General features: G+C 43.1%; 1 protein-coding gene across 1 annotated transcript in view; it reads left to right on the top strand.

Annotated features, from left to right (window-relative positions):
- The window catches only part of LOC115410365 (fatty acid synthase-like), a 66518-nt gene that overhangs the window by 50247 nt on the left and 3996 nt on the right, over positions 1 to 12275 (top strand). The window contains 10 exon segments of the mRNA XM_030121989.1: positions 766 to 875; positions 2659 to 2781; positions 2971 to 3194; positions 4321 to 4516; positions 5783 to 5934; positions 6071 to 6162; positions 6938 to 7332; positions 8595 to 8786; positions 10614 to 10835; positions 11881 to 12092. Coding sequence (XP_029977849.1) covers positions 766 to 875; positions 2659 to 2781; positions 2971 to 3194; positions 4321 to 4516; positions 5783 to 5934; positions 6071 to 6162; positions 6938 to 7332; positions 8595 to 8786; positions 10614 to 10835; positions 11881 to 12092 — 1918 coding nt within the window.

Here is a 12275-nt window from a genome sequence, read left to right as displayed (position 1 = left end):
TACATAAACAGAAGACAAAATGAACGTCACTAGCCTTACCAAGGGAATCGTTTGGTGATGTGTGTGATTCCATTGGTTGTCGTTGTCAGCAGAGTCTGGACCAGAATGGACGTCAGTTTGAGAACAGGAGGAACAGACAAAACAAGAAAATAATGATTGGAAATCTGACCCAGACCACTTTCATATGTGGTCCTAAATCTGACCCAGACCACTTTCATATGTGGTCCTAAATCTGACCCAGACCACTTTCAGATGTGGTCCTAAATCTGACCCAGACCACTTTCATATGTGGTCCTAAATCTGACCCAGACCACTTTCAGATGTGGTCCTAAATCTGACCCAGACCACTTTCATATGTGGTCCTAAATCTGACCCAGACCACTTTCAGATGTGGTCCTAAATCCAATATGTATCTGATATTTTCCAATGTGACTTCAGTCTGAACGTCCAGGTCGCATTTATCCGACCTTTACGTCACTGAAATGCGACAGACATCACTCTTCTGTGTCCCTCCATATTTCCTTCTGTAAACACAGTGTGTGTCTGTGTGGTCTCGTATTCCATCAGGACCTCTTCAATGCATGTGGGTCACTTCAGGGTCACATTCAGTTCAGACTCAAAACAGATAGAAGTTACATTTAATGTGGGATATGAACCAACACACAAAAAAAATCTGATTTCACCCAAAAATCCAGATAGTTTATTCAGACCTGGTGTGTGGGCAGAGCCTCATGTCTTTGTGTGTGTCCTCTCCAGGCTCAGCAGAAAACTAGTGTACCTACAGCAGAAGTTCCCTCAGCTGACAGCAGAGTCTTTCGCCAACTCCAGAGACACGTCCTTCGAAACACACATTCTCAGACAAACAGGAGGCAAAGGTGGGATACACCCTGACATGGAATCAGTTTACACTACACCACTGGTTCCAACCTTTTTGGTCTCCTGACCCCATTTTAACATCACAAATTTCTGCCGACCCCAGACATTCAAAACAAAGACTTTTTTTTTTTGCTGAAACTAATTTATTTTTGATCATGTAATAGTTTGCTCTAGTATGTTGCAAATAAATGTTAATTTTAGAGGACATTTAGTCTATATAATATATATTATTGTGGACGGAGGCAGTAAAGCCAGGTGTAGATTACTGCACAAAGTGAGAATTTTATTTTCCTTGGTCAGGATATGTACAGTCAGTCCAGCTTGGATTTACAAGGCTGACAATTAATACTGAACAAACAAGAACTCAAACTAAGAATTATGAAAGAGCTGCAGCATCTGAAACTGACCACAATGAACATTTGACAGATAAACAGAACCACAGTGCTGCAGTTTCACAACCACAGTTCGTCTGATATGGATTGGGATTGGCTCTGTCAACTCAACACAGATTTATATTAAGAAGTTGTGTTTTTTTAATATCACTTACTTGAAATTTCAGGCGACCTCATTTGAATTACAGGCAATTCCAACACAATATCAACACTACTACAGTTCAGTTAAGGCGGCCATACACTGTGCGCTTTTAGAGACGATTTCTCACTCGTGCGACTCTATCTGGGATCGGGCCAGATGTGCCTCTAATCATGTGTCGTGCTTGGTGCAGTGTACATGGGGTAAGGAGAAGCCATTAACACCTCACGACCACCTCACAACCAGCAATTGTGTGTTCACAAGGAAAATGGAGCTGTTTGAAATCCTGCTCGCTCCTTGTGAGTGTATCGTACTGTCAAAGCAGTGCCATGAGCCCATGGGCCTCAAATTCTCACACTGTGCATGTGCGAATACAATGATAGCCACCTACTGTAAGCTTAGAATTAGCTTACAGTAGCTGGTTATTGGCCAAATGCAATTTAGCTTTTGCAGCTTACCTCTAGTTCCCTTTGCTGTAGGGTTGACAGCCCATACTGTCCACGTCTGGCCAACCAATTTCTGCACCAAACGCGTTGTTGTCTTTTCTTCTTTTTTGATTTCCCGCAGATACTGGCACATATTGCCAAAGCAGCTCGTTGTTTTTGTTTAGCACTACTGTTTCGTGACTAACGCCAATACACAATTGTCTATGTACTTCTGGATTCCTTGGTATTTTTACGTTGTATTTCCAGATACAACACTCGAACATGTCGTGCGTCCTCTGGTGTATGATCCTACTTGTGAGCAGTCAGGTCGCATACAAACAGTGTGAGAACATGAATCGTGAGCCTGACTTTACGATTGATTCGCACAGTTTGAGATGGAGCTGCGTGCAACGATTGAAATAATCGCGCAGTGTAATAATAATAATAATAATAATAATCTTTATTTATATAGCACTTTTCATACATTAAAAACTGTAGCACAGAGTGCTTTACATATCAGTTTAAAAATCAGTACTGCCCCCCACCCACACCCACCCACTCACCCGCACACACACACACACACACACACACACATATATATGCAAACCCACAAGCTCACACATACTTGTGTATGTGTATGGCTGCCTTTAGACAGAATATGACATTAATCATATAAATAAAGTGCGGATACCAGTGAAATGACTTCTTGTTGCACTGTGATTTTTATTTTATTTTTTATATATTTTAACTAGACACTAAAGCAGTCGTGTAATGAGCAGAGTGTTGTTGTGCTGTTGTGATGTGCTCTTGGTGTTTGTCATGTCAGGTGTGGACCTGGTGCTCAACTCTCTGTCTGAGGAGAAGCTTCAGGCCAGTATTCGATGCCTTTCCAGACACGGACACTTCCTGGAGATCGGCAAATACGACCTGTCCAACAACTCCCCTTTAGGTCTGAACCACAACACCTGTGTGTGTGTGTCTGTGTGTGTGTGTGTCTGCCTTGTCTGTGTGCCTGTATGTTTGTGTGTGTGTGTCTCTGTGTGTATATGTGTTTCTGTGTGTGTGTGTGTGTGTGTGTATAATGTGTGTGTCTCTGTGTGTGTATAAAGTGTGTTTCTTCTGCTTTCCGTTGGTGCAGGTATGTCTGTGTTCCTTAAGAACGTCACCTTCCATGGCATCCTGTTGGACGCTCTGTTTGAAGAAGGAAACCCAGAGTGGGAGGAGGTGTCTGAGCTGCTGCAGAAGGGCATTGAGGACGCTGTGGTCCAGCCCCTGAAGACCACCGTGTTTGGGAGGGACCAGGTGGAGCAGGCCTTCAGATACATGGCCCAGGGAAAACACATCGGAAAAGTGGTCCTGCAGGTCAGTTCCATTTCAGACTTGAAGGTTTGGTTTTAGTGCAGGGACGGTGGGTCGTGTGGTGGAGTCCACTCAGACACCACTGCAGTTCCATGTTTGTCAGGTTGGATTCTGTACAAAATGGAGACACTTATTTAAGGAAGGCCAGGTTTGACAGTCCTGTTCATCATCAGCGCTGGTATAATAATAATCCAGTTGTTGTCCTTTTGTCATTACTGATCATACAGTAACGGTCCTACTGGTACCAGTCCTTCCATACTCATCACACCACTGACTCCTGCCTGTGTTTAACTGGGGTTGTGTCTGTTGTCCCTGGTTTCTGTCATTTCAAGGAAGTCCTTTGTTGTTTTCATGCCAGACTTGGAAAATCCAGATGCCTACATGGACTGAGGGTTAAGGGTTAGGGGCTAGGGTTAGGCCAACCCCAGCCCCAACCCCAACCCCAACCCCAGCCATAGCACCAACCCCAGCCGTAATCCCAACCCCAGCCATAGCCCCAGCCCCAACCGTAGCCCCAGCCCCAACCCCAGCCGTAGCTCCAGCCCAACCCTAGCCCCAGCCCCAACCCCAGCCCCAACCCCAGCCCCAACCCCAGCCCCAACCCCAGCCCCAGCCATAGCCCCAGCCCCAACCCCAGCCGTAGCCCCAGCCCCAACCCCAGCCCCAACTCCAACCCCAGCCATAGCCCCAGCTCCAATCCCAGCTGTAGCCCAAACCCCAGCCCAAACCCCAGCCCAAACCCCAGCCCCAACCCCAGCCGTAGCCCCAGCCCAAACCCCAGCCCCTACCCCAGCCGTAGCCCCAGCCGTAGCCCCAGCCCCAACCCCAGCCCCAACCCCAGCCCCAGCCCCAACCCCAACCCTAACCCTAGCCCAAAATAATATATAGTTGTGTTGTTGTTACATTGATGAGCAGCTCATAACATCTCCTTTGGTGGAGTCTGTCAGGTTGGCATTTGTCTGTGGATACTCACATAAGACTTCCTCTTTTTTTTTTTTTTTTTTACATTTTTCAGCTTTTGTTTTAGTGTCACTGGGCATAAATGGCTTCATTTTCTCTGGGGGACTTGTTTAGGAACTTAACTTAACTTACATGTGCAGCCATGATGATTGTTGTGTTGTTCCCACAGATCCGTCCGGAGGATCAGACATTCCAAACTGGTTCCCCTTTGACTCTTCCTGCGATCTGCCGGACTTTCTGTCCTGCCTCCCACTCCTATATCATCACTGGTGGACTTGGGGGCTTTGGACTTGAATTAGCTCAGTGGTTGACCGAAAGAGGAGCCCGGAAACTGGTGCTGACTTCCAGATCAGGCATTAGGAACGGTGAGTTACATCCAGGGTGGATTAACTTTGTTTGAATGGAACCATCTCAAATTAAATATAAAAAGTGTGGCTCTTTCATACATTGTACCAGAGTTAGCCCAAAATTTGTTTTCATTTGCAGTCTCACACAAGGTCAAATTGGACAAATAAATTGGGCCCTAATGTTTTGTAGTTATCAGGTAGGCATGTTTTGTAGGTACGGGCACAGACATACAGATGAAACTGTCATAGTGCATTTGTCGGAGGCCTTTGACCGAGAACTTTGGCCGAGAACTTTGGCCGATATTTTCACGCTTTATAACTTGATACTAGTGTTTTTTCTCTACCTGCAAAATTGAAGGAGTTATGGTTAAAAATGGGGTATTTTGGAAATTATGAATTTGACCTTTCAAGGTCATTGAAGGTCAGCAAAATTGTTCCCAAATGAAAGACCATTTGTGAGTTCTGATCAGTGGATAATACTGTTAGTCCATATCTGCATCATTTCACAGATAGAAGACATTTAGTGAATTTACACACAAGTGACAAACTTTCAACCATTCTAACTCAAAAGCCAGAAGTGACAGAGGAAAACTAAAAGAACACTGTTTCCTACTTTTCTAGCTGAACATTGTGGTAGAAGTTGTATTCTTCCGTCTTAAACAGTTCCGAAGTTATAAGGGAATGAAAATTGCAAAAAAGTGCGGGAAATAGAGATGTTTTCTGCCATAACTCTGAAACAGGAAATGATATGGAAAAACAAAAAAATACTTAATTTCCTACTTTTTTCACACTTTGTATCATGTTACTAGCCTTTTTTCTGCGAAACTGAGAGTTATGGGTGAAAATGGAGTATCTTGAAAATCATGACTTCACATTTGACCTTTGTAGGTCATCCAAGGTCAACAAAACTGGTACCAAATGAAAGGTCATCTCTGACTTCCTATAAGTCGATTATACATAGTCAGTTGATATCTGTCTGAAGTTTCAAGATAGACGCTAGACCCATACTTTGGCCTATATCTCATCTGGACTTTGGCCTATATCTGAACTATACTTTGGTCTGTATATCAGCTGTACTTTGGCCTATATCTCAGCTGTACTTTGGCCTATACCTCAGTTGTACTTTGGCCCATGTCTCAGTTGTACTTTGGCCTATATCCCAGCTGTACTTACTCGTAATTCCAAGTCCTTCCAGGTGAATCCCTTACGCAGACTGAAGCTTTGGTCTGATGCCACATGAGTAGAACCTGTTGAACTTCATGACTGGTTGTGATTCTTTTCTAGGGTACCAGGCAAAGCGAGTCCAAGAATGGCGGAGTCAAGGTGTGGACGTGCTAGTGTCGACAAATGACGTGAGCACGCTTGAAGGAACAGAAAGACTGATCGGTGAGGCATGCAGGATGGGTCCAGTAGGTGGCGTCTTCCACCTGGCCATGGTAATTATCAGTCCCTTTTTAACTGTGTCTGGTTCTGAACATAGTCTGGACCACTGGACTCTTTGGTGGGCTTCATACACACTTCTGTGGCTTCAACTGAGTGTTTGTCCTATTTTTTTTTCATCTAAAACTTCAGGTGTTGAAAGATGGCATGTTGGAGAATCTAACTCCTCAGCTCTTCGTTGATGTTAACAAACCAAAATATGATGGCACCATTAATTTGGACAAGTAAGATCCACGCTCTTCCTTAAAGGTGCAGGAGACTTTCGTGACCAATTTTCCATCAAATCTGTCAAACCTCAGTCATATCCTCAGTATCATGAATCTGTAAGTCTGTCTGTCATTGCTCACCTGAATCTCTTGCATTACAGTGAACAGTTTCTTAGTGCCATCCACCATAAACAAACTATGTGTTTACAAACAGAGTCGGGAGGGAAATCGGGTATCTTCGGAATTTTGTTGCAACGTGCATTGTGGGAAGCGAAGGCTCACGCAGCCACCTGACAGCGGCAGCTGCTACAAACAGGCAGGAGCTCCCTTCCCGCTATGCATATTCCTCCAGCTGTTTCCCCGTTTCAGCCGTTTCCCTGTTTCAGCTGTTTCCGCGTTTCAGCCGTTTCCGCATTGTGTTTGTTTCATTCACGTAATATCAGATGGTAGTGCTGCCGCTGTCAGGCGGCTGCGTGAACCTCTCTTTCCCACAATGCACGTTGCAACAAAATTCTGAAGATGCCCGAGTTCCCTCCTGGCTCTGTTTGTAAACACATGGTTTGTTTCTGGTGGATGGTTCTAAGAAACTGTTCACTGTAATGCAAGAGATTCAGGTGAGTAATGACAGAAAGACTTACAGACTCATGATACTGAGGATAGGACTGAGGTTTGACAGATCTGATGGAAAATTGGTCATGAAAGTCTCCTGCACCTTTAAGTCTATGCAGATCATTTAAGGAGTTCTACTGACTTCTCTTTGGGTGCTTATAAACCTGCTTCCTTTTCTTCCCAGAGTGACCAGAAAGTTATGTCCAGACCTCAGCTACTTCGTGGCCTTCTCCTCTGTGAGCTGTGGCCGTGGCAACGCTGGCCAAAGTAACTATGGTTACGCAAACTCAGCCATGGAGCGCGTGTGCGAGAAGCGCCGCTACGATAACCTACCCGGACTGGCAGTCCAATGGGGAGCCATTGGCGATGTGGGTGTGGTCCTGGAGACCATGGGTGGCAACGACACGGTCATCGGTGGAACTTTACCTCAACGCATCACGTCCTGCCTGGAGGCGCTGGACGCATTCATTTGCCAGCGGCGGCCGGTGATGTCCAGCTTTGTCCTGGCAGAGAGGACGGTGGTCAAGACCGAAGCAGGAAGTCAGAGAGACCTGGTGGACGCTGTAGCACACATTCTGGGTAAGATATACAAACATATATATATACTGTCTATAGGAGATATACATACACATATACACACTATCTATTGGAGATATACGCACATATATACACACTATCTATAGGAGATATACACACACATATACACACTATCTGTAGGAGATATGCACACTTATATACTCACTGTCTATAGGAGATATACACACATATATACACACTGTCTCTAAGAGATATACACACACACACACACACACATATATATATATATATATATATATATACAGTCACTGTCAATAGGAAATATACACACTTATATACACACTGTCTATAGGAGATGTACACATATATATATACACACTGTCTGTAGGAGATATACACACATATATATACTCACTGTCTATAGGAGATATATACACATGTACACTACCGGTCAAAAGTTTTAGAACACCCCAATTTTTCCAGTTTTGTATTGAAATTCAGGCAGTTCCAGTCCAATGAACAGCTTGAAATGGTACAAAGGTGAACTGCCAGAGGTAAAAAAAAAAAAAAAAGTTAAGGTTAAACAAAACTGAAAAATAATGTACATTTCAGAATTATACAAAAAGGTGAACAAGAGATGGGTTAACAACTTAATGCAGTTCTGCAGCAGTGGAGGTTGATCAAGCCTCAAAAGTTGGTGCTACCAATTCCTCCAGGTGTCCCAACGTTTGTGAATTCCTTCCAACCCCCTGTGTCTGCAGAAAAGTAGTGTTGGAACACACTTTGGTACCATACTGTTGGAGCATTATTAGAACAGTATTGTACTGCAGAGTAGTGTGTTACTATAAAAATGGAAAAGAGAAAAAGGCAATTAATGATAGAAGAGAGACAGACCATCAGAACACTGTCCTACAGAGAAATGTCCAAGAAAGTCCAGGTGTCAGTAAGTCCAGTTTCCTTCACCATCCAAAGGCACTCAGAAACAGACACAAGTATGCATCTGACTGAGACACACACACCTATTTATAAAACACATATAAACAGATAGGAGACCAGGACATGTCCTTAGAGCGGAGATCTTATTCATAGAGCAGGAATTTAAAGATGGACCATCACATCACTTATTTGGAGGTTCTTAATAAGTGTTTTCAGAGCGCATGTCCACCGACGGCTGCTGTGGTTGGAATCTAAAATACAACCGACACATTGAGTCGGCGTCGGACGGACAGAAGACGGTGGTGAAAACAGCTGACGAAGGTGCAGATGATGAACCGATCCGCTGTAACTCCTGCTGTGATCCTCAGGTGTACGGGACGTCAACAGCCTGAACGCCGACGCCTCATTGGCCGATCTGGGTCTGGACTCGTTGATGGGCGTGGAGGTTCGCCAGACGCTGGAGCGAGACTACGACATCGTGATGGCCATGAGGGAGATCCGCCAACTCAGCATAAACAAGCTGCGGCAGCTGGCTAATGGAAAACAAGACGTTTCAAATGGTATTGTATGAGTTTCACTCATTTATCAGGGTTTATGCGGGAAATTAAAAAGCAGTAAAAGTCATTAAATAGATTTTGTGAAAATTAAGGCCTTAAATGGCTTTAAAAAGCGTTAAATTTGATGTCCATATATAAATATATCCAGAACAGGTGGAAATTTTTTACTGCCTGAATTATCAGAAATATCGATCAGTTCTTTTTTTTGTTTTTTCCTCTTCCCTGTTTTCTTCTCTTCTTTCTTTTCTTTCTCTTCTTTCTCTTCTTTTTCTCCTCTTTTTTCTCCTTTCTTTCTCTTTTCTTTTTCTTCCTATTCTCTTTTTCCTTGCTTTTCTCTCTTTTTTCTTCTCTTAATCTTTTTTTTCTTCTCTCTATTTTCTTTTTTTTCTTTTTTTCAGTTTTTTTTTCTTATAATATTTTCTAATATTGATCCATTCTGATCCTATTATTTTTATTATTGTACTGGTCCGGTCCACTTTAACTCATCGTGGGCTGAATATGACCCTGAACTAACCTGGCGTTGACACCCCTGCTCTCATCCCCTGTTCCGTGTACTCATTTAGTTTCTTTCTAACACAGGGATTAAAGTTCTCCGTCACCACGACGGATTTCCGTCAAAAGGAAAAATTGAGGGGGGAAAAAAGTCATATTGAAGTAACTTCCCCACGTGTTTCACGGAGTCCAGTCACGATCCTGTCCTGGGTCTGCTGTCCTGGGTCTGCAGGTGTTTAACACAGGCACGCCACGCACAGGGGGCTGATAGTTTTAACAGTGATGATAAGAAGATGACTTCTTTATTTATATGTCGGGAGGAGAGATTGATGACTATTTCTCTTTGGAAGGAAACGCTGCTCATTCTGTGCCTCAGAAACACATGGACAAGTTCAGCTTTACCGAAGTTCAGCCTCCAGACTAACTTTAGTTTAGTGCTAACAAGTAGCTTTCATTATGAAAGAACCACAGCGAAAAGGAAGAAGACAGAACTGATCTACATGTACCTTCATGTTTGGGTTCATAGCTTGTTTCCTCTTGCCGGTATATGACTAGTGTGTGTGTTTGTGTGTATGTGCCCTTCCCGTGCGTGCGGCTGTGCGCGCCGCGGCCTTACGCGGTTACGCGCCCGACTGCATAAGTGCTTTATTTTGACCCGTTAGCATCTTATTTCTATCTGTGTGGTACAGTACGAAGATAAAATTGAATGAATGAGTAACACCCTTGGTATTTGCAAAGCCACTGTATTTTAAATACCCTCAGAGAGGATCTGTAACGGAATATATAAATATATATAAATATAAAAGCTGAAAAAATAAAAGATTAGTTGGTTAGGGTTACATTTACACAGACATTTCCCCAAAATTCATGTGCTGTTGGAGTTGGAGTTATGTTTTTGGAGTTCCTAAATTGTTAAATAAAAAGTTTTCACTCATTTTTTGCAGTAAGGTTTTCTTCTAGTTATTATTTTCACTTGCTTCAAAGGTTTCATACCCTTTAAAATTAACCACAGAGCACCAAAATTGACCTGAAGTTTCAAAAATTTTCTGGGGGAGGACCCCCAGACCCCCCACCAATACCAGTCATGACATTTTTTCTATCCATGTTACTAATCTTCTACACCTTTACACTCTCCCATTCAGTGTGTTTTACAGTATTGCCAAATTTGACTATATAAACTTGTACGCTATAGTAGTATTGTATTGCATCATTTTTAATAGTGGTCAATGATTTTGACCAGAAGAAAATTTTCAGTCAGATGAAAAATTTTTGCTTTAATCCCTGTTCTAACACGTCTACCTCATTCCTGTGTTTTTTCTCTCTTCTTCTCACCACCAGACTCTCATCCAGCCAAGAGCGGCGTCATTCGCTCTTTGATGGACACGGATCTATCGCAGCTGTTGGTCGACCCTCGGGGCCCGACGGTGGTTCCGATCAGTAAAGGTCAGACTCAGGACAGGCCGCTGTTCCTGGTCCATCCCATAGAGGGCTCCATCGCTGCGTTTAAGACGCTCACATCCCAGCTGACCATGCCCTGCTACGGCCTCCAGTGCACCAACGGTATTTAAAAGCACCCAAACTAAACCATTTTATGTCCACTCTAAAACTTTGTCTGTAGTTAATCTGAAATATTACAACTCTTACTGACACTATATGAATGTTACTGTCTGTTGAAGTATTATTAGGATGTTTCTAAAGAGGAGGATGTAGATCAGGGTTCTCAAACTCATGTTCTTTCAGGTTCCACATTCAGCCCGATTTGATCTCCAGTGGGCCAGACCAGTCAAATAACAGAATAACCTATAAATAATGACAACTGCAAATTTTTGTCTTTGTTTTAGAGCAAAAAAACCCATTAAATTATGAAAATACTTACTTTTATAAACTATCCAAAAAAAAAAGATGTGAATAACCTGAAAAAACTGAAATTTCTTCAGAAAAATGAGAGCAATTTTAACAATATTCTGCCTCAACTTATCATTTGTCCATGTGCATTATGGATCAGATCTACAAAGACACTAAACACTGAGGAACAGGCAGAAAACTGTTCAAATTGTGCTAAATTTTCTTTCGACATTTCAGGTTGTTCATATTTGTTCAGGTTATTCACATTTTATTGTTACAGGATAGTTTGAAAATGTAAATATTTTCATAATTTAATGGGTTTTTTTGCACTAAAACAAAGACAAAAATTTGAAGTTGTCATTATTTATAGGCATAATGTCATTTCTTTTTACATCAAACCAAGAAGAAAATATGCAGTCATTCTTTTTTGCTGGTTCTTCTGCTGTTATTATTTGACTGTAGATCATATTGGTCTGTATGTGGAACTGGAACTAAAATGAATATGTGGAATTTTTACACTTTGTAAATTCATCCCAGGGGCCGGATTGGAACCTTTGACCGGCCGCATTTGGCCCTGGGACACATGTTTGAGACCCCTGGTGTAAAGGCTTCCAGGTGTGATGGAAGAGGGAAACATCTAAAACATGGAGGATCCGGGCCCTCCAGGACCGGATCTGAATCCCCCTAATGTAAAGGGTTCATGCCTGCTGTTTGTTCCTGAACTGAAGTCCATGTCCTGTGTTTGTCTCTGTGGTTCCAGCTGCTCCTCTGGACAGTATCGAGTCCCTGGCGTCCTACTACGTGTCCTGTATCAGACAGGTTCAGGCGGACGGGCCCTATCGAATCGCAGGTTACTCCTTCGGGGCGTGTGTGGCCTTTGAAATGTGTTCTCAGCTGCAGAGGCAGAACCAGCCGGTGGAGGTCCTGTTCCTGTTTGATGGATCCCACTCCTACGTAGCAGCACACACACAGGTTCAAACACACACACACACACACACACACACACAGGTTCAACACACACACACAGGTTCAAACACACACACACACACACAGGTTCAAACACACACACACACACACACACAGGTTCAAACACACACACAGGTTCAAACACACACACACACACACACACAGGTTCAAACACACACACATGCACAC

This window comes from Sphaeramia orbicularis, chromosome 19 (genome assembly GCF_902148855.1).
Source record: "Sphaeramia orbicularis chromosome 19, fSphaOr1.1, whole genome shotgun sequence".
NCBI lineage: Eukaryota > Metazoa > Chordata > Actinopteri > Kurtiformes > Apogonidae > Sphaeramia > Sphaeramia orbicularis.
The sequence above is the reverse complement of the archived record's forward strand: the minus strand, read 5'-3'. Positions and strand labels throughout refer to the sequence as shown.